This window comes from Micropterus salmoides, unplaced genomic scaffold (genome assembly GCF_014851395.1).
Source record: "Micropterus salmoides isolate LMB-PRFRI ecotype aquatic unplaced genomic scaffold, ASM1485139v1 Ms_hic_scaffold_3174, whole genome shotgun sequence".
Taxonomy (NCBI): Eukaryota; Metazoa; Chordata; class Actinopteri; order Centrarchiformes; family Centrarchidae; genus Micropterus; species Micropterus salmoides.
In genome coordinates, this window is record NW_024042456.1 from 13,742 (window position 1) to 34,584 (window position 20,843).

The window sequence follows — 20,843 nt, forward strand, 5'->3', positions numbered from 1 at the left end:
CTCTCTGTTTACTGTTTACTGTCTGTTTACTCTCTGTTTACGCTCTGTTTACTGTTTACTCTCTGTTTACTGTCTGTTTACTGTCTGTTTACTTTCTGTTTGCTCTCTGTTTACTGTTTACTGTCTGTTTGCTCTCTGTTTACTGATTACTGTCTGTTTGCTCTCTGTTTGCTCTCTGTTTACTGATTACTGTCTGTTTACTCTCTGTTTACTGTTTACTGTCTGTTTACTCTCTGTTTACTCTCTGTTTACTGTCTGTTTGCTCTCTGTTTACTGATTACTGTCTGTATACTCTCTGTTTACTGTTTACTGTCTGTTTATGCTCTGTTTACTGTTTACTCTCTGTTTACTCTCTGTTTACTGTTTACTGTCTGTTTACTCTCTGTTTACTCTCTGTTTACTGTTTACTCTCTGTTTACTCTCTGTTTACTGTTTACTCTCTGTTTACTCTCTGTTTACTGTTTACTGTCTGTTTGCTCTCTGTTTACTCTCTGTTTACTCTCTGTTTACTCTGTTTACTGTTTACTGTCTGTTTACTCTCTGTTTACTCTCTGTTTACTCTCTGTTTACTCTCTGTTTACTGTTTACTGTCTGTTTACTCTCTGTTTACGCTCTGTTTACTGTTTACGCTCTGTTTACTGTTTACTCTCTGTTTACTGTTTACTCTCTGTTTACTGTTTACTCTCTGTTTACTCTCTGTTTACTGTTTACTGTCTGTTTACTCTCTGTTTACTCTCTGTTTACTGTCTGTTTACTGTTTACTGTCTGTTTACTCTCTGTTTACTGTCTGTTTACTGTCTGTTTACTGTTTACTGTCTGTTTACTCTCTGTTTACTCTCTGTTTACTCTCTGTTTACTGTTTACTCTGTTTACTCTCTGTTTGCTCTCTGTTTACTGTTTACTGTCTGTTTACTGTCTGTTTACTGTCTGTTTACTGTCTGTTTACTGTTTTCTCTCTGTTTACTCTCTGTTTGCTCTCTGTTTACTGTTTACTGTCTGTTTACTCTCTGTTTACTGTTTACTCTCTGTTTACTCTCTGTTTACTGTTTACTGTCTGTTTACTCTCTGTTTACACTCTGTTTACTGTCTGTTTACTGTTTACTGTCTGTTTACTCTCTGTTTACTCTCTGTTTACTGTTTACTGTCTGTTTGCTCTCTGTTTACTCTCTGTTTACTCTCTGTTTACTGTTTACTCTCTGTTTACTGTTTACTCTCTGTTTACTCTCTGTTTACTGTTTACTCTCTGTTTACTCTCTGTTTACTGTTTACTCTCTGTTTACTCTCTGTTTACTGTCTGTTTACTCTCTGTTTACTGTCTGTTTACTCTCTGTTTACTCTCTGTTTACTGTCTGTTTACTGTCTGTTTGCTCTCTGTTTACTGTTTACTGTCTGTTTGCTGTCTGTTTACTGTTTACTGTCTGTTTACTCTCTGTTTACGCTCTGTTTACGCTCTGTTTACTGTTTACTGTCTGTTTACTCTCTGTTTACGCTCTGTTTACTGTTTACTCTCTGTTTACTGTCTGTTACTGTCTGTTTACTTTCTGTTTGCTCTCTGTTTACTGTTTACTGTCTGTTTGCTCTCTGTTTACTGTTTACTGTCTGTTTGCTCTCTGTTTACTGATTACTGTCTGTTTGCTCTCTGTTTGCTCTCTGTTTACTGATTACTGTCTGTTTACTCTCTGTTTACTGTTTACTGTCTGTTTACTCTCTGTTTACTCTCTGTTTACTGTCTGTTTGCTCTCTGTTTACTGATTACTGTCTGTATACTCTCTGTTTACTGTTTACTGTCTGTTTATGCTCTGTTTACTGTTTACTGTCTGTTTATGCTCTGTTTACTGTTTACTCTCTGTTTACTCTCTGTTTACTCTCTGTTTACTGTTTACTCTCTGTTTTCTCTCTGTTTACTGTTTACTCTCTGTTTACTCTCTGTTTACTGTTTACTGTCTGTTTGCTCTCTGTTTACTCTCTGTTTACTCTCTGTTTACTGTTTACTCTCTGTTTACTCTCTGTTTACTGTTTACTCTCTGTTTACTCTCTGTTTACTGTTTACTCTCTGTTTACTCTCTGTTTACTCTCTGTTTACTCTCTGTTTACTGTTTACTGTCTGTTTACTCTCTGTTTACGCTCTGTTTACTGTTTACTCTCTGTTTACTGTTTACTCTCTGTTTACTGTTTACTCTCTGTTTACTGTTTACTCTCTGTTTACTCTCTGTTTACTGTTTACTGTCTGTTTACTCTCTGTTTACTGTTTACTGTCTGTTTACTGTCTGTTTACTCTCTGTTTACTGTTTACTGTCTGTTTACTCTCTGTTTACTCTCTGTTTACTGTCTGTTTACTGTTTACTGTCTGTTTACTGTCTGTTTACTGTCTGTTTACTGTCTGTTACTGTTTACTGTCTGTTTACTCTCTGTTTACTCTCTGTTTACTGTTTACTCTGTTTACTCTGTTTACTCTCTGTTTGCTCTCTGTTTACTGTTTACTGTCTGTTTACTGTCTGTTTACTGTCTGTTTACTGTCTGTTTACTGTTTACTCTCTGTTTACTCTCTGTTTGCTCTCTGTTTACTGTTTACTGTCTGTTTACTCTCTGTTTACTCTCTGTTTACTGTTTACTCTCTGTTTACTCTCTGTTTACTGTTTACTCTCTGTTTACTGTTTACTCTCTGTTTACTCTCTGTTTACTGTTTACTCTCTGTTTACTCTCTGTTTACTGTCTGTTTACTCTCTGTTTACTCTCTGTTTACTGTCTGTTTACTCTCTGTTTACTCTCTGTTTACTCTCTGTTTACTGTCTGTTTACTGTTTACTGTGTTTACTCTCTGTTTACTCTGTTTACTGTCTGTTTACTCTCTGTTTACTCTGTTTACTGTCTGTTTACTCTCTGTTTACTCTCTGTTTACTCTCTGTTTACTGTTTACTGTCTGTTTACTGTTTACTCTCTGTTTACTCTCTGTTTACTCTCTGTTTACTCTCTGTTTACTGTTTACTCTCTGTTTACTCTCTGTTTACTGTTTACGGTCTGTTTACTCTCTGTTTACTGTCTGTTTACTGTTTACTGTCTGTTTACTGTCTGTTGTGTTCAGACGACTCGGACATGAAGCGCAGCTCGCCTCCTCTGGTCAGGAAGAAACTGCAGCCGGAAAATAAAACGGGTGAGGAACAGACCGCTTGTAGTAACGCAGCTCTGTGTGTCAAACACCGGTCCAGCTGGCAGGGGAGGGAACCAGGTCTCTGCTCGGGTCTGGTCTGAGTGAAACACAATCCTTATTGCTCAGTTGGACCAGGGGGTCAGTTGGACCAGGGGGGTCTTTACCACGGTGCGTGTTGTGGCCAGGAGAGGAACTGCAGCCTGGGTCTCCACCATCAGCACGCAGACTGGGTCTGATCAGAGGACTGAAGTTTAAGAATCAATCACTTTGGTTAAAATAATAAAAACACCACAGACGAGTTCTTTGAGTGCCGGGGAACCGGGACGGGGAGCCCGGGCTCTGTAGTGTCCGTCATTTTCACCAGTTATCCGTCAGCTGCTGGGTCCATAAAATGTCCCCTCTCCTGTTGCAGCTCTGAGCTCTCTGGACGGGGCCCCGGGCCCCGCGGTCAGCATTCAGACGGAGCTGGCTCTGGAGCAGCTGAAGCAGAAGCAGAGCCAGGAGCTACAGCAGCTGCGCATCCAGCTGGAGACGCAGGTAAGAGCCGGAGCCCGGAGCCCGGATCAGACTCGGTCACAGAGACACTGAACCCCCCGTGTTCCTCCTGCAGGTGAACTACTACGAGCGCAGCCTGGACCTGATGAGGCAGAGCATGGAGGTGGAGCGCAAAGACATCTCCCAGGCCTTCAAGGTAACACTACATCAATATGAATGTTCTTTAGAGTCCGGAGCTGCTGCACAGGGGACAAAAAGCAAGGGCCACAGAAAAGAGACGAGTTTTAACAGTGATGTTAGATAGTGGCAGGTCGTTCCACAGGTTGGGGGGGCAGAACCCTCGACCGGCAGATCTCAGCCCTCCAGCTGGAGTGGGAACCTGAAGAAGCTGTTGGGTAAAGCGGAGCCCGTCCGTTCAGGCATTTAAGAGTTACAAGTTAAAGTCAGGAGGCGGAGTTACAGTAGTGAAGGCAGGAAGTTATGAAGGCGCTGATCAGCCTCTCTGTCTTTAGGAGGGAGATGGCAGAAATCGGTTTATCTCACCGTCCAGCAGCGAGACTCCTCGCAGCTCCTAACACCCGGGCGTCCTCACTAAACACTTGTGACTCCTGATCTCCAGGTCTCTGGTCTCCGTGTTTCCCTGTGGACACAGTCACGTCTCTCAGATCACGATTTATAAGTACGGGACATTCATTTAAATAATCGACCTGAATTACAAGAGAGTACAAGAACCCAAATACCAACATCTGTGAGGAAGTACTGCCTCATCCTCGCACCTGAAGTTACTCTCTCAGACTTTAAAAACACGTCGCGGTGTTTCGTCAGGACTCGATACATCACGTACAGCATGAACGAGTACTTTTACTCTAGGTAGTAGAAGTACACGCTGCTGGTTCTGACCCTGTCCTGTTTGACTGTCCGTCAGGTGGAGATCAGCGAGCTGGAGGAGCAGAAGGCTCAGGCGGAGCAGCAGGTGCAGCAGCTGAAGGAGACTGTGGACAAACTGCAGCGCCAACAGGGGGGAGGAGCCGGAGGAGCAGGAGGGCGGAGCCACGAGCAGGAGCGCAGGTGAGCAAGACCGCACTGCAGGAGGTGAGGAAGCTCAGGACCCTCAGACGGGTCAGAGCCTCCGTCAGGTCGTCTCCTGTAGGAGTCGGTGTTTCTGGTATTTTGTCCACTCCGCCGAGCCGCCGTCTGGTTTGATGTGTCGGTGTTTTCCCAGAATGCAGCGGGAGCGCGCGGAGCTGGAGCAGAACTTTGCCCGAGAGATCAGCAACCTGGTCCAGAGACTGAGCGCCGAGAAGGACCAGCTGGAGGCGGAGCTGAAGCTGAAGCTGGACCAGGAAGTGCTGCTGGTCAGGTGGGTGGTGACCTCACAGCTCGCACTCTGCTGTTACTGTGCAGGTTACCCAGCATGCTCAGGGGCACGTTTACAGCACAGGTTATTTCCCATAATCCTTCAGCCTGCTGGTTCAGTGTCTTCCTATGTCAGGTGTAGGTGACAGAACGTGTTTAGATTCCAGCGAGCGGCGAGGAGGAGGTTTACTCGCCACCGCTTGTTGGCTGTTTGAATGTTCTGCGTGAGTAACAGGAAGTCCGTCTCTCTCACGCCGCTGAGCAGGGAGGAGGCCGAGCAGCAGCGCTCTCAGATGGAGCTGCAGCACGCCGAAGGCCAGCGCCGCATCCTGCACCAGCTCCACCGGGAGCGCCGGCGGCTGCAGGAGCAGAGAGCATTCTGGGAGGACCGGCTGGTCCAGGCGGAGCAAGTGAAGCTGCGGTGTGAAGAGCAGGCCAGGATCTGCAGCCAGGTCTCCTCAGAGAGGACGAGGACGGAGGAGGAGGTGTCCACTCTGCATCTGCGGGTCAGCCAATCAGAGGCCGGCTTAAAGGAGCTGAGGGAGCGCTGCGCTCAGCTGGAGGACGACCTCGCGGCGTCTCGCGGGCGCTGCGCTCAGCTGGAGGACGACCTCGCGGCGTCTCGCGGCCGCAGCGCTCAGCTGGAGGACGACCTCGCGGCGTCTCGCGGGCGCTGCGCTCAGCTGGAGGACGACCTCGACCTCGCGGCGTCTCGCGGGCGCTGCGCTCAGCTGGAGGACGACCTCGCGGCGTCTCGCGGGCGCTGCGCTCAGCTGGAGGAGAGCGTCGCCTTCCTGGAGTCTCAGGAGGTTTTAAATAAACGCCTGGTGGAGGAGAAGAGCTCTGCTGAGGAGGAGCTGCAGCTGCTGAAGACCCAGGAGGAGCAGCTCCTGGTCCAGGTGGCCCGGCTGAAGGAGGAGGTGGGAAACCTTCAGGCTGCGTCCGACGGGCTTCTGCAGGACCGGGACGAGGCGGCGGACAGCTGCGGCCGCCTCTCCAGCGCCTTCCTCCAGCAGGAGGTGCAGCTCAGAGCCAGGGAGCAGGAGCTGGAGGGTCTGCGGGAGGCCACCCGGATCAAGGCTGAGGGTCTCTGCAGACAGACTGCTGAGCTGGACTCGCTGAAGACGGACCGCCACAGGCTGATCCAGGACCTGAAGGACCAGGCCATGGCTGTGGACAACCTGCAGCTGGAGCTGGACGGCGTCTCCGAGGAGTTGGACAGGAGGAGGGGCGCCGAGGAGAGTCTGCAGGAGGCTCTGAAGCAGGAGCAGACCAGGACCTCGCAGCTCCGGTCCAGGCTGGACGAGGAGAGGGAGGAGGTCTGTCGTCTGAGCCAGGAGAACGGGAGCTACACCCGGCTGGCCGACCAGCTCTCCACCCAGATTGTAGAGATGGAGGAGGAGATCTCCACGCTCAGAGACCACCTCAGAGAGCTCAGCTCCCAGCTCAACGGGACCGCAGACCTGGTCCTGGATCTCAGGAGGCAGCTAAACTCCAAAACCAGCGAAGTGGATCGGCTGCGGGCCGAGGTGGCGGAAGCCAAGGCCTCGTCTGAAAAGCATCGCAGCGACGCTGAGCAGCTGGACCGGGCCAGAGAGCAGGTCCTCCAGCTGCAGCAGGTCCTGCAGGACTCCCAGAACCAGCTGAGGACGGCTGAGGAGGACTTCCACCAGGAGAAGAGGAAGATGATGCAGCAGCTGATGGAGCTGGAGAAGCTGGTCCTGGCCCTGGAGGAGGAGATGGACCCGGCCAGCCCACACAGGTTTGTGGAGCATGAGACGGCTCGGAGACCCGAAACCTGGTCCGCATGATGACTAACCTGCTTTAAACAGAACCTGAATGACTAATCGATCATGTGAGCCTTCCTCAGGTAGACGCTCTGCACGCCGGCCTCTCTAACCTTCATCTCTAACCAATCACAAAGCATGAAGCAGAGCCTCACCTGCCCGCCGCCGCCGTTTCCTCTCAGCGTGATTTAAACAGGTTCACGGCAGCACAGCGGCTCTGGGACCCGATGGAGGTCAGAGTCCAGATTTAAGGCCTCAGTTTGCTTCAGATGAAACATGAACGTAGCTGCAGTTGAGTGAAGCCGAGCCGTCAGGTGATCCACGAGATCCTGGATCATAGATCTGAAGCCCCCTCTCCACCGGCTCCACTCTGGGGCCGGGAGCTAGGGCCGAACGTGTGATCAGGATCAAAGTCAGATCCTGGTTTCTGCTCCTGAGGGAAAGTTAATGTGGTGTAAGGGTTTTTCTTACCTCTTCAGAGGATCCGTAAACTAATCTGAGGCAGAACCTTCAGGATCTGTTTCCAGCAACATAAATATCTTAGAAACATTTAGCTCTGATTTGGTTCAAATCAAACATTTACTGAACATTTGTTTTTGTCTCCTCCTTCACTGTCACATCTGGTACCGGGTTTTTGGTATCCCCTTGGTTTAGGTTTCACGTGAGCCGAGTTGACAGTTTCAGACCGGATATCTGAATCACCTTGTTTGAAGCAGACTGAGGCCTTCAGAGACCGGATCTGTAGGAACCTAAATGAATCACTGAATGCGTCCGAAATCAGCGCAGCGGCGTCATGAGATGTGTGACGAGGTTAGGGCTCCTGAGCTGTTCGGTCTCTGAGTTGTTCTGGTTTGCTGCTGCAGGACTCAGCTGGAGGAGGTCCGGTCAGAGAACGGGGCTCTGCTGGAGCGGGTGAGCCTGCTGCAGCAGGAAGTCCAGAACCTGGAGGACGACGTGGCCAAGAAGAGGTGAGTAAAGGCTCTGAGGTGTCGGGGGGGTCGCTGCAGATCAGGGTTTTACTAAAGATCAGACTGACTGACGCTCTGTATGGTCCGTAAGGAGGAGCCTGGAGGAGATGGAGAGGGACCACGAGAGGAGCAGGGAGGAGGAGGAGCGGCTGCACAGGGAGGTGAGGACCTCCAGACTCTGACCTCTGACCTCTGAGGGGGGGCAGAAAGGTAAAACTCTGTTTCTCCCGCAGAACTCCAGGTACCGGGAGGAGGTTCTGGACCTGAGCAGCAGAAACCTGCAGCTCAGCAACGACAACGCAGAGCTGAGCGCCCGTCTCCGGGAGACCAGGAGGCGGTCCGGATGCTGCAGGAGCGCCTGGCGATGGTCTCCAAGGAGCAGGAGGAGGCGGGAGCATCGGTGAGCCAAACTCTTCTTCATGTGTTTAAATAATGCTGATGTTTCCACGAGCATCTGCTCTCAGGTGTTGTTTCAGGTTCCAGCAGGATCAGGTTCTGGTGTTGTGTTTCAGCTTCCCACAAGATCAGGTTCGGGTGTTTTGTTTCAGGTTCCCGCGGGATCAGGTTCTGGTGTTGTTTCAGGTTCCTGCGGGTTCAGGTTCTGGTCTTGTGTTTCAGGTTCCAGCGGGATCAGGTTCAGGTGTTGTGCGTTTCAGGTTCCTGCGGGATCAGGTTCAGGTGTTGTGCGTTTCAGGTTCCCGCGGGATCAGTTCAGGTGTTGTGTTTCAGGTTCCCACGAGATCAGGTTCGGGTGTTGTTTCAGGTTCCCGCGGGATCAGGTTCAGGTGTTGTGTTTCAGGTTCCTGCAGGATCATGTTCTGCTGTTGTGCATTTCAGGTTCCTGCGGGATCAGGTTCAGGTGTTGTGCATTTCAGGTTCCTGCGGATCAGGTTCAGGTGTTGTGCGTTTCAGGTTCCTGCGGGATCAGGTTCTGGTGTTGTGCGTTTCAGGTTCCTGCGGGATCAGGTTCTGGTGTTGTGCGTTTCAGGTTCCTGCGGGATCAGGTTCAGGTGTTGTTTCAGGTTCCTGCGGGTTCAGGTTCTGGTCTTGTGTTTCAGGTTCCAGCGGGATCAGGTTCAGGTGTTGTGCGTTTCAGGTTCCTGCGGGATCAGGTTCAGGTGTTGTGTTTCAGGTTCCCACGAGATCAGGTTCAGGTGTTGTGTTTCAGGTTCCCGCGGGATCAGGTTCAGGTGTTGTTTCATGTTCCTGCGGGATCAGGTTCTAGTGTTGTGCATTTCAGGTTCCTGTGGGATCAGGTTCTGGTGTTGTGCGGATCAGGTTCAGGTGTTGTGTTTCAGGTTCCTGCGGGTTCAGGTTCTGGTCTTGTGTTTCAGGTTCCCGCGGGATCAGGTTCGGGTGTTGTTTTTCAGGTTCCTGCGGGATCAGGTTCTGGTGTTGTGCATTTCAGGTTCCTGCGGATCAGGTTCAGGTGTTGTGCGTTTCAGGTTCCTGTGGGATCAGGTTCAGGTGTTGTGCGTTTCAGGTTCCTGCGGGATCAGGTTCTGGTGTTGTGCGTTTCAGGTTCCTGCGGGATCAGGTTCTGGTGTTGTGCGTTCCAGGTTCAGGTGTTGTGCGTTTCAGGTTCCAGCGGGTTCAGGTTCAGGTGTTGTGCGTTCCAGGTTCAGGTGTTGTGCGTTTCAGGTTCCTGCAGGATCAGGTTCAGGTGTTGTGTTTCAGGTTCCTGCGGGATCAGGTTCAGTTGTTGTGTTTCAGGTTCCTGCGGGATCAGGTTCAGTTGTTGTGTTTCAGGTTCCCGCGGGATCAGGTTTAGGTGTTGTGTTTCAGGTTCCTGCGGGATCAGGTTCTGCTGTTGTGCATTTCAGGTTTCTGTAGGATCAGGTTCTGCTGTTGTGCATTTCAGGTTTCTGTAGGATCAGGTTCTGCTGTTGTGCATTTCAGGTTTCTGTAGGATCAGGTTCTGCTGTGTGCATTTCAGGTTTCTGTAGGATCAGGTTCTGCTGTTGTGCATTTCAGGTTTCTGTAGGATCAGGTTCTGCTGTTGTGCATTTCAGGTTTCTGTAGGATCAGGTTCTGCTGTTGTGCATTTCAGGTTTCTGTAGGATCAGGTTCTGGTGTTGTGCGGATCAGGTTCAGGTGTTGTGTTTTCAGGTTCCCGCGGGTTCAGGTTCGGGTGTTGTGTTTCAGGTTCCCGCGGGATCAGTTCGGGTGTTGTTTTTCAGGTTCCTGCGGGATCAGGTTCCTGCGGATCAGGTTCTGGTGTTGTGCATTTCAGGTTCCTGCGGGATCAGGTTCAGGTGTTGTGCGTTTCAGGTTCCTGCGGGATGAGGTTCGGGTGTTGTGCGTTTCAGGTTCCTGCGGGATGAGGTTCGGGTGTTGTGCGTTTCAGGTTCCAGCGGGATCAGGTTCGGGTGTTGTGCGTTTCAGGTTCCTGCGGGATCAGGTTCAGGTGTTGTGCGTTTCAGGTTCCTGCGGGATCAGGTTCAGGTGTTGTGCGTTTCAGGTTCCTGCGGGATCAGGTTTTGTTGTTGTGCGTTTCAGGTTCCTGCGGGATCAGGTTTGTTGTTGTGCGTTTCAGGTTCCTGCGGGATCAGGTTCTGGTGTTGTGCGTTTCAGGTTCCTGCGGGATCAGGTTCTGGTGTTGTGCGTTTCAGGTTCCTGCGGATCAGGTTCTGGTGTTGTGCGTTTCAGGTTCCTGCGGGATCAGGTTCTGGTGTTGTGCGTTTCAGGTTCCTGCGGGTTCAGGTTCGGGTGTTGTGCGTTCAGGTTCCCGCGGGATCAGGTTCGGTGTTGTGCGTTTCAGGTTCCTGCGGGATCAGGTTCAGGTGTTGCGTTTCAGGTTCCTGCGGGATCAGGTTCAGGTGTTGTGCGTTTCAGGTTCCTGCGGGATCAGGTTTTGTTGTGTGCGTTTCAGGTTCCTGCGGGATCAGGTTTTGTTGTTGTGCGTTTCAGGTTCCTGCGGGATCAGGTTCTGGTGTTGTGCGTTTCAGGTTCCTGCGGGATCAGGTTCTGGTGTGTGCGTTCAGGTTCCTGCGGGATCAGGTTCTGGTGTTGTGCGTTTCAGGTTCCTGCGGGATCAGGTTCTGGTGTTGTGCGTTTCAGGTTCCCGCGGGTTCAGGTTCGGGTTGTGCGTTTCAGGTTCCCGCGGGATCAGGTTCGGGTGTTGTGCGTTTCAGGTTCCCGCGGGATCAGGTTCAGGTGTGTGCGTTTCAGGTTCCGCGGGATCAGGTTCTGGTGTTGTGCGTTTCAGGTTCCTGCGGGATCAGGTTCAGGTGTTGTGCGTTTCAGGTTCCTGCGGGATCAGGTTCTGGTCTTGTGCGTTTCAGGTTCCCGCGGGATCAGGTTCGGGTGTTGTGCGTTTCAGGTTCCCGCGGGATCAGGTTCGGGTGTTGTGCGTTTCAGGTTCCCGCGGGATCAGGTTCGGTGTGTTGTGCGTTTCAGGTTCCCGCGGGATCAGGTTCAGGTGTTGTGCGTTTCAGGTTCCTGCGGGATGAGGTTCGGGTGTTGTGCGTTTCAGGTTCCTGCGGGATCAGGTTCAGGTGTTGTGCGTTTCAGGTTCCCGCGGGATCAGGTTCTGGTCTTGTGCGTTTCAGGTTCCCGCGGGATCAGGTTCGGGTGTTGTGCGTTTCAGGTTCCCGCGGGATCAGGTTCGGGTGTTGTGCGTTTCAGGTTCCCGCGGGATCAGGTTCGGGTGTTGTGCGTTTCAGGTTCCCGCGGGATCAGGTTCGGGTGTTGTGCGTTTCAGGTTCCTGCGGGATCAGGTTCTGGTGTTGTGCGTTTCAGGTTCCTGCGGGATCAGGTTCGGGTGTTGTGCGTTTCAGGTTCCTGCGGGATCAGGTTCGGGTGTTGTGCGTTTCAGGTTCCTGCGGGATCAGGTTCTGGTGTTGTGCGTTTCAGGTTCCTGCGGGATCAGGTTCTGGTGTTGTGCGTTTCAGGTTCCTGCGGGATCAGGTTCAGGTGTTGTGCGTTCCAGGTTCAGGTGTTGTGCGTTTCAGGTTCCTGCGGGATCAGGTTCAGGTGTTGTGCGTTCCAGGTTCAGGTGTTGTGCGTTTCAGGTTCCTGCGGGATCAGGTTCAGGTGTTGTGCGTTTCAGGTTCCTGCGGGATCAGGTTCAGTTGTTGTGTTTCAGGTTCCTGCGGGATCAGGTTCAGTTGTTGTGTTTCAGGTTCCTGCGGAATCAGGTTCAGTTGTTGTGTTTCAGGTTCCCGCGGGATCAGGTTCAGGTGTTGTGTTTCAGGTTCCTGCGGGATCAGGTTCTGCTGTTGTGCATTTCAGGTTCCTGTGGGATCAGGTTCTGGTGTTGTGCGGATCAGGTTCAGGTGTTGTGTTTCAGGTTCCTGCGGGATCAGGTTCGGGTGTTGTGTTTCAGGTTCCTGCGGGTTCAGGTTCTGGTCTTGTGTTTCAGGTTCCTGCGGGATCAGGTTCTGGTGTTGTGCATTTCAGGTTCCTGCGGGATCAGGTTCTGGTGTTGTGCATTTCAGGTGTTGTGCGTTTCAGGTTCCTGCGGGATCAGGTTCAGGTGTTGTGCGTTCCAGGTTCAGGTGTTGTGCGTTTCAGGTTCCTGCGGGATCAGGTTCAGGTGTTGTGCGTTTCAGGTTCAGGTGTTGTGCGTTTCAGGTTCCTGCGGGATCAGGTTCGGGTGTTGTTTTTCAGGTTCCAGCGGGATCAGGTTCAGGTGTTGTGCGTTTCAGGTTCAGGTGTTGTGCGTTTCAGGTGTTGTGCGTTTCAGGTTCCTGCGGGATCAGGTTCTGGTGTTGTGCGTTTCAGGTTCCTGCGGGATCAGGTTCTGGTGTTGTGCGTTTCAGGTTCCTGCGGGATCAGGTTCAGGTGTTGTGCGTTCCAGGTTCAGGTGTTGTGCGTTTCAGGTTCAGGTGTTGTGCGTTTCAGGTTCCTGCGGGATCAGGTTCAGGTGTTGTGCGTTTCACGTTCCTGCGGGATCAGGTTTTGTTGTTGTGCGTTTCAGGTTCTTGCGGGATCAGGTTCTGGTGTTGTGCGTTTCAGGTTCCTGCGGGATCAGGTTCAGGTGTTGTGCGTTTCAGGTTCTTGCGGGATCAGGTTTTGTTGTTGTGCGTTTCAGGTTCTTGCGGGATCAGGTTTTGTTGTTGTGCGTTTCAGGTTCCTGTGGGATCAGGTTCTGGTGTTGTGCGTTTCAGGTTCTGGTGTTGTGCGTTTCAGGTTCTGGTGTTGTGCGTTTCAGGTTCAGGTGTGGTGCGTTTCAGGTTCCTGCGGGATCAGGTTCTGGTGTTGTGCGTTTCAGGTTCCTGCGGGATCGGGTTCTGGTGTTGTGCGTTTCAGGTTCCTGCGGGATCGTGTTCTGGTGTTGTGCGTTCCAGGTTCAGGTGTTGTGCGTTTCAGGTTCCTGCGGGATCAGGTTTTGTTGTTGTGCGTTTCAGGTTCTTGCGGGATCAGGTTCTGGTGTTGTGCGTTTCAGGTTCCTGCGGGATCAGGTTCAGGTGTTGTGCGTTTCAGGTTCCTGCGGGATCAGGTTTTGTTGTTGTGCGTTTCAGGTTCCTGCGGGATCGGGTTCTGGGTGTGTGCGTTTCAGGTTCTGGTGTTGTGCGTTTCAGGTTCAGGTGTGGTGCGTTTCAGGTTCCTGCGGGATCAGGTTCTGGTGTTGTGCGTTTCAGGTTCTTGCGGGATCAGGTTTTGTTGTTGTGCGTTTCAGGTTCCTGTGGGATCAGGTTCTGGTGTTGTGCGTTTCAGGTTCTGGTGTTGTGCGTTTCAGGTTCAGGTGTGTGCGTTTCAGGTTCCTGCGGGATCAGGTTCTGGTGTTGTGCGTTTCAGGTTCCTGCGGGATCGGGTTCTGGTGTTGTGCGTTTCAGGTTCCTGCGGGATCGTGTTCTGGTGTTGTGCGTTCCAGGTTCAGGTGTTGTGCGTTTCAGGTTCCTGCGGGATCAGGTTTTGTTGTTGCGTTTCAGGTTCTTGCGGGATCAGGTTCTGGTGTTGTGCGTTTCAGGTTCCTGCGGGATCAGGTTCAGGTGTTGTGCGTTTCAGGTTCCTGCGGGATCAGGTTTTGTTGTTGTGCGTTTCAGGTTCCTGCGGGATCGGGTTCTGGTGTTGTGCGTTTCAGGTTCTGGTGTTGTGCGTTTCAGGTTCAGGTGTGGTGCGTTTCAGGTTCCTGCGGGATCAGGTTCTGGTGTTGTGCGTTTCAGGTTCCTGCGGGATGGGGTTCTGGGTTGTGCGTTTCAGGTTCCTGCGGGATTGGGTTCTGGTGTTGTGCGTTCCAGGTTCAGGTGTTGTGCGTTTCAGGTTCCTGCGGGATCAGGTTCAGGTGTTGTGCGTTTCAGGTGTTGTGCGTTTCAGGTTCCTGCGGGATCAGGTTCAGGTGTTGTGCGTTTCAGGTTCCTGCGGGATCAGGTTCAGGTGTTGTGCGTTTCAGGTTCCTGCGGGATCAGGTTCTGGTGTTGTGCGTTTCAGGTTCTGGTGTTGTGCGTTTCAGGTTCCTGCGGGATCAGGTTCAGGTGTTGTGCGTTTCAGGTTCCTGCGGGATCAGGTTCTGGTGTTGTGCGTTTCAGGTTCTGGTGTTGTGCGTTTCAGGTTCCTGCGGGATCAGGTTCAGGTGTTGTGCGTTTCAGGTTCCTGCGGGATCAGGTTCTGGTGTTGTGCGTTTCAGGTTCCTGCGGGATCAGGTTCTGGTCTTGTGTTTCAGGTTCCAGCGGGATCAGGTTCAGGTGTTGTGCGTGTCAGGTTCCTGCGGGATCAGGTTCAGGTTTTGTGCGTGTCAGGTTCCTGCGGGATCAGGTTCTGGTGTTGTGCGTGTCAGGTTCCTGCGGGATCAGGTTGGTGTTGTGTGTTTCAGGTTCCTGCGGGATCAGGTTCCTGCAGGAACAGGTTCCGGTGTGGGTTTGTTTCAGGTTCCTGCGGGATCAGGTTCCTGCAGGAACAGGTTCTGGTGTGGTGCGTTTCAGGTTCCTGCGGGATCAGGTTGTGGTGTTGTGCGTTTCAGGTTCCTGCGGGATCAGGTTCTGGTGTTTTGCGTTTCAGGTTCCTGCGGGATCAGGTTCAGGTGTTGTGCGTTTCAGGTTCCTGCGGGATCAGGTTCAGGTGTTGTGCGTTCCAGGTTCAGGTGTTGTGCGTTTCAGGTTCCTGCAGGAACAGGTTCCGGTGTGGTGTGTTTCAGGTTCCTGCGGGATCAGGTTCTGGTGTTGTGCGTTTCAGGTTCCTGCGTTTCAGGTTCTGGTGTTGTGCGTTTCAGGTTCCTGCGGATCAGGTTCAGTGTTGTGCGTTCCAGGTTCAGGTGTTGTGCGTTTCAGGTTCCTGCAGGAACAGGTTCCGGTGTGGTGTGTTTCAGGTTCCTGCGGGATCAGGTTCTGGTTGTGCGTTTCAGGTTCCTGCGTTTCAGGTTCTGGTGTTGTGCGTTTCAGGTTCCTGCGGGATCAGGTTCCGGTGTGGTGTGTTTCAGGTTCCTGCGGGATCAGGTTCCTGCAGGAACAGGTTCCGGTGTGGTGTGTTTCAGGTTCCTGCGGGATCAGGTTCTGGTGTTGTGCGTTTCAGGTTCCTGCGGGCTCAGATTCTGGAGTTGTGCGTTTCAGGTTCCTGCGGGTTCAGGTTCCTGCAGGAACAGGTTCCGGTGTGGTGCGTTTCAGGTTCCTGCGGGATCAGGTTCCGGTGTGGTGTGTTTCAGGTTCCTGCGGGATCAGGTTCTGGTGTTGTGCGTTTCAGGTTCCTGCGGGATCGGGTTCTGGTGTTGTGCGTTTCAGGTTCCTGCGGGATCGTGTTCTGGTGTTGTGCGTTCCAGGTTCAGGTGTTGTGCGTTTCAGGTTCCTGCGGGATCAGGTTTTGTTGTTGTGCGTTTCAGGTTCTTGCGGGATCAGGTTCTGGTGTTGTGCGTTTCAGGTTCCTGCGGGATCAGGTTCAGGTGTTGTGCGTTTCAGGTTCCTGCGGGATCAGGTTTTGTTGTTGTGCGTTTCAGGTTCCTGCGGGATCGGGTTCTGGTGTTGTGCGTTTCAGGTTCTGGTGTTGTGCGTTCAGGTTCAGGTGTGGTGCGTTTCAGGTTCCTGCGGGATCAGGTTCTGGTGTTGTGCGTTTCAGGTTCTTGCGGGATCAGGTTTTGTGTTGTGCGTTTCAGGTTCCTGTGGGATCAGGTTCTGGTGTTGTGCGTTTCAGGTTCTGGTGTTGTGCGTTTCAGGTCAGGTGTGGTGCGTTTCAGGTTCCTGCGGGATCAGGTTCTGGTTTTGCGGTTTCAGGTTCCTGCGGGATCGGGTTCTGGTGTTGTGCGTTTCAGGTTCCTGCGGGATCGTGTTCTGGTGTTGTGCGTTCCAGGTTCAGGTGTTGTGCGTTTCAGGTTCCTGCGGGATCAGGTTTGTTGTTGTGCGTTTCAGGTTCTGCGGGATCAGGTTTGGTGTGTGCGTTTCAGGTTCCTGCGGATCAGGTTCAGGTGTTGTGCGTTTCAGGTTCCTGCGGGATCAGGTTTTGTTGTTGTGCGTTTCAGGTTCCTGCGGGATCGGGTTCTGGTGTTGTGCGTTTCAGGTTCTGGTGTTGTGCGTTTCAGGTTCAGGTGTGGTGCGTTTCAGGTTCCTGCGGGATCAGGTTCTGGTGTTGTGCGTTTCAGGTTCCTGCGGGATGGGGTTCTGGTGTTGTGCGTTTCAGGTTCCTGCGGGATTGGGTTCTGGTGTTGTGCGTTCCAGGTTCAGGTGTTGTGCGTTTCAGGTTCCTGCGGGATCAGGTTCAGGTGTTGTGCGTTTCAGGTGTTGTGCGTTTCAGGTTCCTGCGGGATCAGGTTCAGGTGTTGTGCGTTTCAGGTTCCTGCGGGATCAGGTTCAGGTGTTGTGCGTTTCAGGTTCCTGCGGGATCAGGTTCTGGTGTTGTGCGTTTCAGGTTCTGGTGTTGTGCGTTTCAGGTTCCTGCGGGATCAGGTTCAGGTGTTGTGCGTTTCAGGTTCCTGCGGGATCAGGTTTGGTGTTGTGCGTTTCAGGTTCTGGTGTTGTGCGTTTCAGGTTCCTGCGGGATCAGGTTCAGGTGTTGTGCGTTTCAGGTTCCTGCGGGATCAGGTTTGGTGTTGTGCGTTTCAGGTTCCTGCGGATCAGGTTCTGGTCTTGTGTTTCAGGTTCCAGCGGGATCAGGTTCAGGTGTTGTGCGTGTCAGGTTTCCTGCGGGATCAGGTTCAGGTTTTGTGCGTGCAGGTTCCTGCGGGATCAGGTTCTGGTGTTGTGCGTGTCAGGTTCCTGCGGGATCAGGTTCTGGTGTTGTGTTTCAGGTTCCTGCGGGATCAGGTTCCTGCAGGAACAGGTTCCGGTGTGGTGTTTCAGGTTCCTGCGGGATCAGGTTCCTGCAGGAACAGGTTCTGGTGGTGCGTTTCAGGTTCCTGCGGGATCAGGTTGTGGTGTTGTGCGTTTCAGGTTCCTGCGGGATCAGGTTCTGGTGTTTTGCGTTTCAGGTTCCTGCGGGATCAGGTTCAGGTGTTGTGCGTTTCAGGTTCCTGCGGGATCAGGTTCAGGTGTTGTGCGTTCCAGGTTCAGGTGTTGTGCGTTTCAGGTTCCTGCAGGAACAGGTTCCGGTGTGGTGTTTCAGGTTCCTGCGGGATCAGGTTCTGGTGTTGTGCGTTTCAGGTTCCTGCGTTTCAGGTTCTGGTGTTGGCGTTTCAGGTTCCTGCGGGATCAGGTTCAGGTGTTGTGCGTTCCAGGTTCAGGTGTTGTGCGTTTCAGGTTCCTGCAGGAACAGGTTCCGGTGTGGTGTGTTTCAGGTTCCTGCGGGATCAGGTTCTGGTGTTGTGCGTTTCAGGTTCCTGCGTTTCAGGTTCTGGTGTTGTGCGTTTCAGGTTCCTGCGGGATCAGGTTCCGGTGTGGTGTGTTTCAGGTTCCTGCGGGATCAGGTTCCTGCAGGAACAGGTTCCGGTGTGGTGTGTTTCAGGTTCCTGCGGGATCAGGTTCGGTGTGTGCGTTTCAGGTTCCTGCGGGCTCAGATTCTGGAGTTGTGCGTTTCAGTTCCTGCGGGTTCAGGTTCCTGCAGGAACAGGTTCCGGTGTGGTGCGTTCAGGTTCCTGCGGGATCAGGTTCCGGTGTGGTGTGTTTCAGGTTCCTGCGGGATCAGGTTCTGGTGTTGTGTTTCAGGTGCGGCGGCTGCAGGACGCGGCGCTGCAGCAGAGGGAGACGCTGCAGCAGCAGCAGCCTGGACGCAGGAGAGACAGCTGCTGCAGAGCGAGCGGCTCCTACAAAGACAAGGTTCCTCAAACGCACCGTCACTGCTTTACTTTCCCTGATCCTCCAGGTGGACCAGGGACTCCAGGTCCTGGTCTGTGTGTGCAGGTCCACTTCCTGGAGGGGGCAGAACACGTGACCTTCAGTAACATGTCTGCTTTCTCGCCTCAGCTTGGCGGCCTGTCGGCGCTGGAGGCGGAGCTCAGCAGCGTGACTCTGAAGCTGCGGTGGTTGGAGGACGACAAGGCCAAGCTGCTGCGAGACGCAGACGACAGAAACAAGAAGGTCACAGCTCGCCGCTCTGTAACCACAGCGATGGAACCGGCCAGTAAGGAGCGGCGTCCTCACCCTGTGACCTCTGTCTCCCTCAGGTGGAGAAGCTGCAGCAGGCGGCGCTCTCCCTGGAGTCGGAGGCCGGCCTGCTTCGCTCTCAGCCAGCGCCGTCGGCCAGGAGAGAAACTGGGCCACGTCCAGGAAGTGAGCGAGCTGCAGAGGAAGCTGCAGGACGCTCAGCGCAAGGTCAGTCTCAGGGCTTTTATTATGAAGGGACGCTTCCTGTGTAGAGGAAGGAAGAGTTCTAACTACCAAAATAAAACTCAGACGCCATGTCCACCTGGGAGGCGGGGCCAAGGTCGACCTCGAGCCGACCCGGTCCAACGGAGGCGCTGAAGTCCACCTCATGGTTCCCTGTAGTCTCTTTAGTCCGGGTTCACTTTAATCCGGGACTCATTAGTCTACTTACGAGAGCCGGACTACTAGTGAGACCTGGACTAATGAGATCCAAGATACTAATGAGACTTGGACTAAAGAGAAGTCCGGTTCATTAGTAGTCCAGGTCTCACTAGCCGGTCTGGTGTTGTGGTCCAGGTGGAGGAGCTGGAGACCAGCGTCAGGAAGCTGATGAGGGAGAAGGAGGAGCTCCGTCAGGTTCTGGAGGAGCAGGATGAGCAGGCCTCCATCACTCTGCAGGAGGAGACCCAAAAACTGAGAGTCCAGAACCAGGAGCTCCAACACAAGGTACTGAGTCTACATGCTGGTCCCAGGTTTCTGAGGACTCACCTGGGCTGGGGTCTGAGTTCTGAAGTCGACTGCTTGTGTTTTCAGCTGTCGGAGCTACAGGTCCAGGGTCAGGAGGTCCAGAAGCTGACCCAGGAGCAGCAGAACCTGAAGACCAAACTGAGCGAGCTGGAGACGGCCCGGACGCAGGCTCAGGACCAGGTGAGCACTACATGTCCCAGAATCCTCAGCCCACCAGGACTGAACCCCGAAACCGGTCTCACACTCTGAACTTCCTGTCTCAGGTGGCACGGGCCGACACGGCGCTCGGCCTGGTCCAGGCTCAGCACGTGAGGCGGCTGCAGGAGGCGCAGGAGCGAGCGGGGCCGGCCTCAGGGACCAGGTGCAGCTGCTGCAGGTTCGGCTGCAGGAGGAGCAGAGCAGGAGTCGGCAGCTGGAGGAGGCGCTGAGGCTGCAGGCCCGCAGGGCAGCACCCAGATCCACGTCAAGCAGGTACCCACGGTCAGAGGGGTACTCCACTACCCACGAGTATCACAGTACTTCTAGGAGTACCGCAGGGTCCCACAGAGTACTACAGGTCCCACAGAGTACTACAGTACTTCTAGGAGCACCGCGGGTCCACAGAGTATACAGTACTTCTAGGAGCACCGCAGGGTCCCACAGAGTACTACAGTACTTCTAGGAGTACCGCAGTGTCCCCCCCGTCGTCGGCTGACTCAAAGACGAGAGCGAGATGCGCCGGTGTTACGGCGAGTTTTGCTCGCAGCACCAGATCCTGCTGTAACACATGCTGCGCGGGTTCATAATAAGTGACTCAAAGTAAATGAACGTTTAGTCGTTAAATAATCTTCGATCACAGTAGAAGGAGCGTTCTGAGATTCAGCTGAAAGATGTGGCGATAACTGAGGAGGAGGCCTGCAGAGACGTGCCCTCCTCCGCTCAGCACGAAGGAGCGTTCTTCTCAGCGGGCTGCAGGATCAGCACAACCCGCAGAAGCCGGCAGCGTTTGGCTAACGTTAGCTGGCTGTTTGGCTAAATCGCCGCCTTTTGTTAAAACTCGTTTTTTCATACAGAGACGAACCAGTGTACCGAGCTAAGAGTAGACCTTTAATATCATGTTGTAATATTATACTAACCACTCATCTGAACCAGCTGGGCCCCAGGGCTGGGCTGGGCCCCAGGGCTGGGCCCCAGGGCTGGGCGGTCCCCAGGGCTGGGCCCTGCTGTGTTTCCATCTGATCGTAGTTCAGTGAAGGCGCTGGGGTTTTTAGACGCTTGTAGCAGGTTTCAGACTGTGACCAGCGGTACGCCTGTAAATAAACGTGATCTGTGCCGTGTCTCGCTCAGGTACTCCTCGAGTACTCCAACATGCAGTACTCCAACATGCAGTACTCCAACTGCAGTACTCCAACATGCAGTACTCCAACATGCAGTACTCTGCGTACTCGTCTGAGACCTGCAGAGCTCCAAAACACCAGCTATAATAATAACTTTAAAAAATAACGACACAGACTCCTCAATCTCTTCATTTAAACTGACACGGCTGAGCTTCCTGACGCTGCTGCAGCCGCTCTGTGACGGCCTCGCCAGCTCCGCCGCCGCCACCTCAACTCCAAAAACTTCAAGCACATTTTAATCTGCCGTCACTTCTTGTAAAACTGTCAATATTTAACATCAAAACTCCTCAGAAGTGGATGGAGATGAAACGGCCTCTCTCTCTGCTTCCTGTTGGCCCGCCCCTTCCGCTACGTAGCTAAAATGGCGGTGGTTGAGGGCGAGAGGACAGTTTCAGCCGTTACGACCGTCCGGGTCCTCCCCAGCGCTGCATGCTGCGTACTTCAGTGTGAACGCACGATGCTCAGAATAGTGAGTGGAAGTGCACGAATAGAGACAGCAACTGAAATTCATTTTAAAAACTGCCACGTCCCTTTAAAAGAGCGACGTCGAGCGTTACAGCTCAGAGTGGCGCCGCAGTCTTA

At 52.8% G+C, this 20,843-nt stretch overlaps 1 protein-coding gene across 1 annotated transcript in view; it reads left to right on the forward strand.

Moving 5' to 3' along the window:
- LOC119884097 (ninein-like protein) overlaps window positions 1–19,561 on the forward strand; it is a gene marked incomplete at its 5' end in the record, with an annotated part of 32,303 nt that extends 12,742 nt beyond the window's left edge. The window contains 18 exon segments of the mRNA XM_038694568.1: window positions 3,082–3,150; window positions 3,560–3,684; window positions 3,758–3,838; window positions 4,568–4,710; window positions 4,865–5,002; window positions 5,264–6,760; window positions 7,649–7,753; window positions 7,845–7,914; window positions 7,987–8,071; window positions 8,074–8,153; window positions 17,761–17,871; window positions 18,019–18,132; window positions 18,219–18,299; window positions 18,301–18,366; window positions 18,715–18,864; window positions 18,952–19,065; window positions 19,149–19,227; window positions 19,230–19,561. Of these exon segments, the coding sequence (XP_038550496.1) occupies window positions 3,082–3,150; window positions 3,560–3,684; window positions 3,758–3,838; window positions 4,568–4,710; window positions 4,865–5,002; window positions 5,264–6,760; window positions 7,649–7,753; window positions 7,845–7,914; window positions 7,987–8,071; window positions 8,074–8,153; window positions 17,761–17,871; window positions 18,019–18,132; window positions 18,219–18,299; window positions 18,301–18,366; window positions 18,715–18,864; window positions 18,952–19,065; window positions 19,149–19,227; window positions 19,230–19,546 (3,425 nt within the window).
- Between the last annotated feature and the right edge of the window lie 1,282 nt (window positions 19,562–20,843).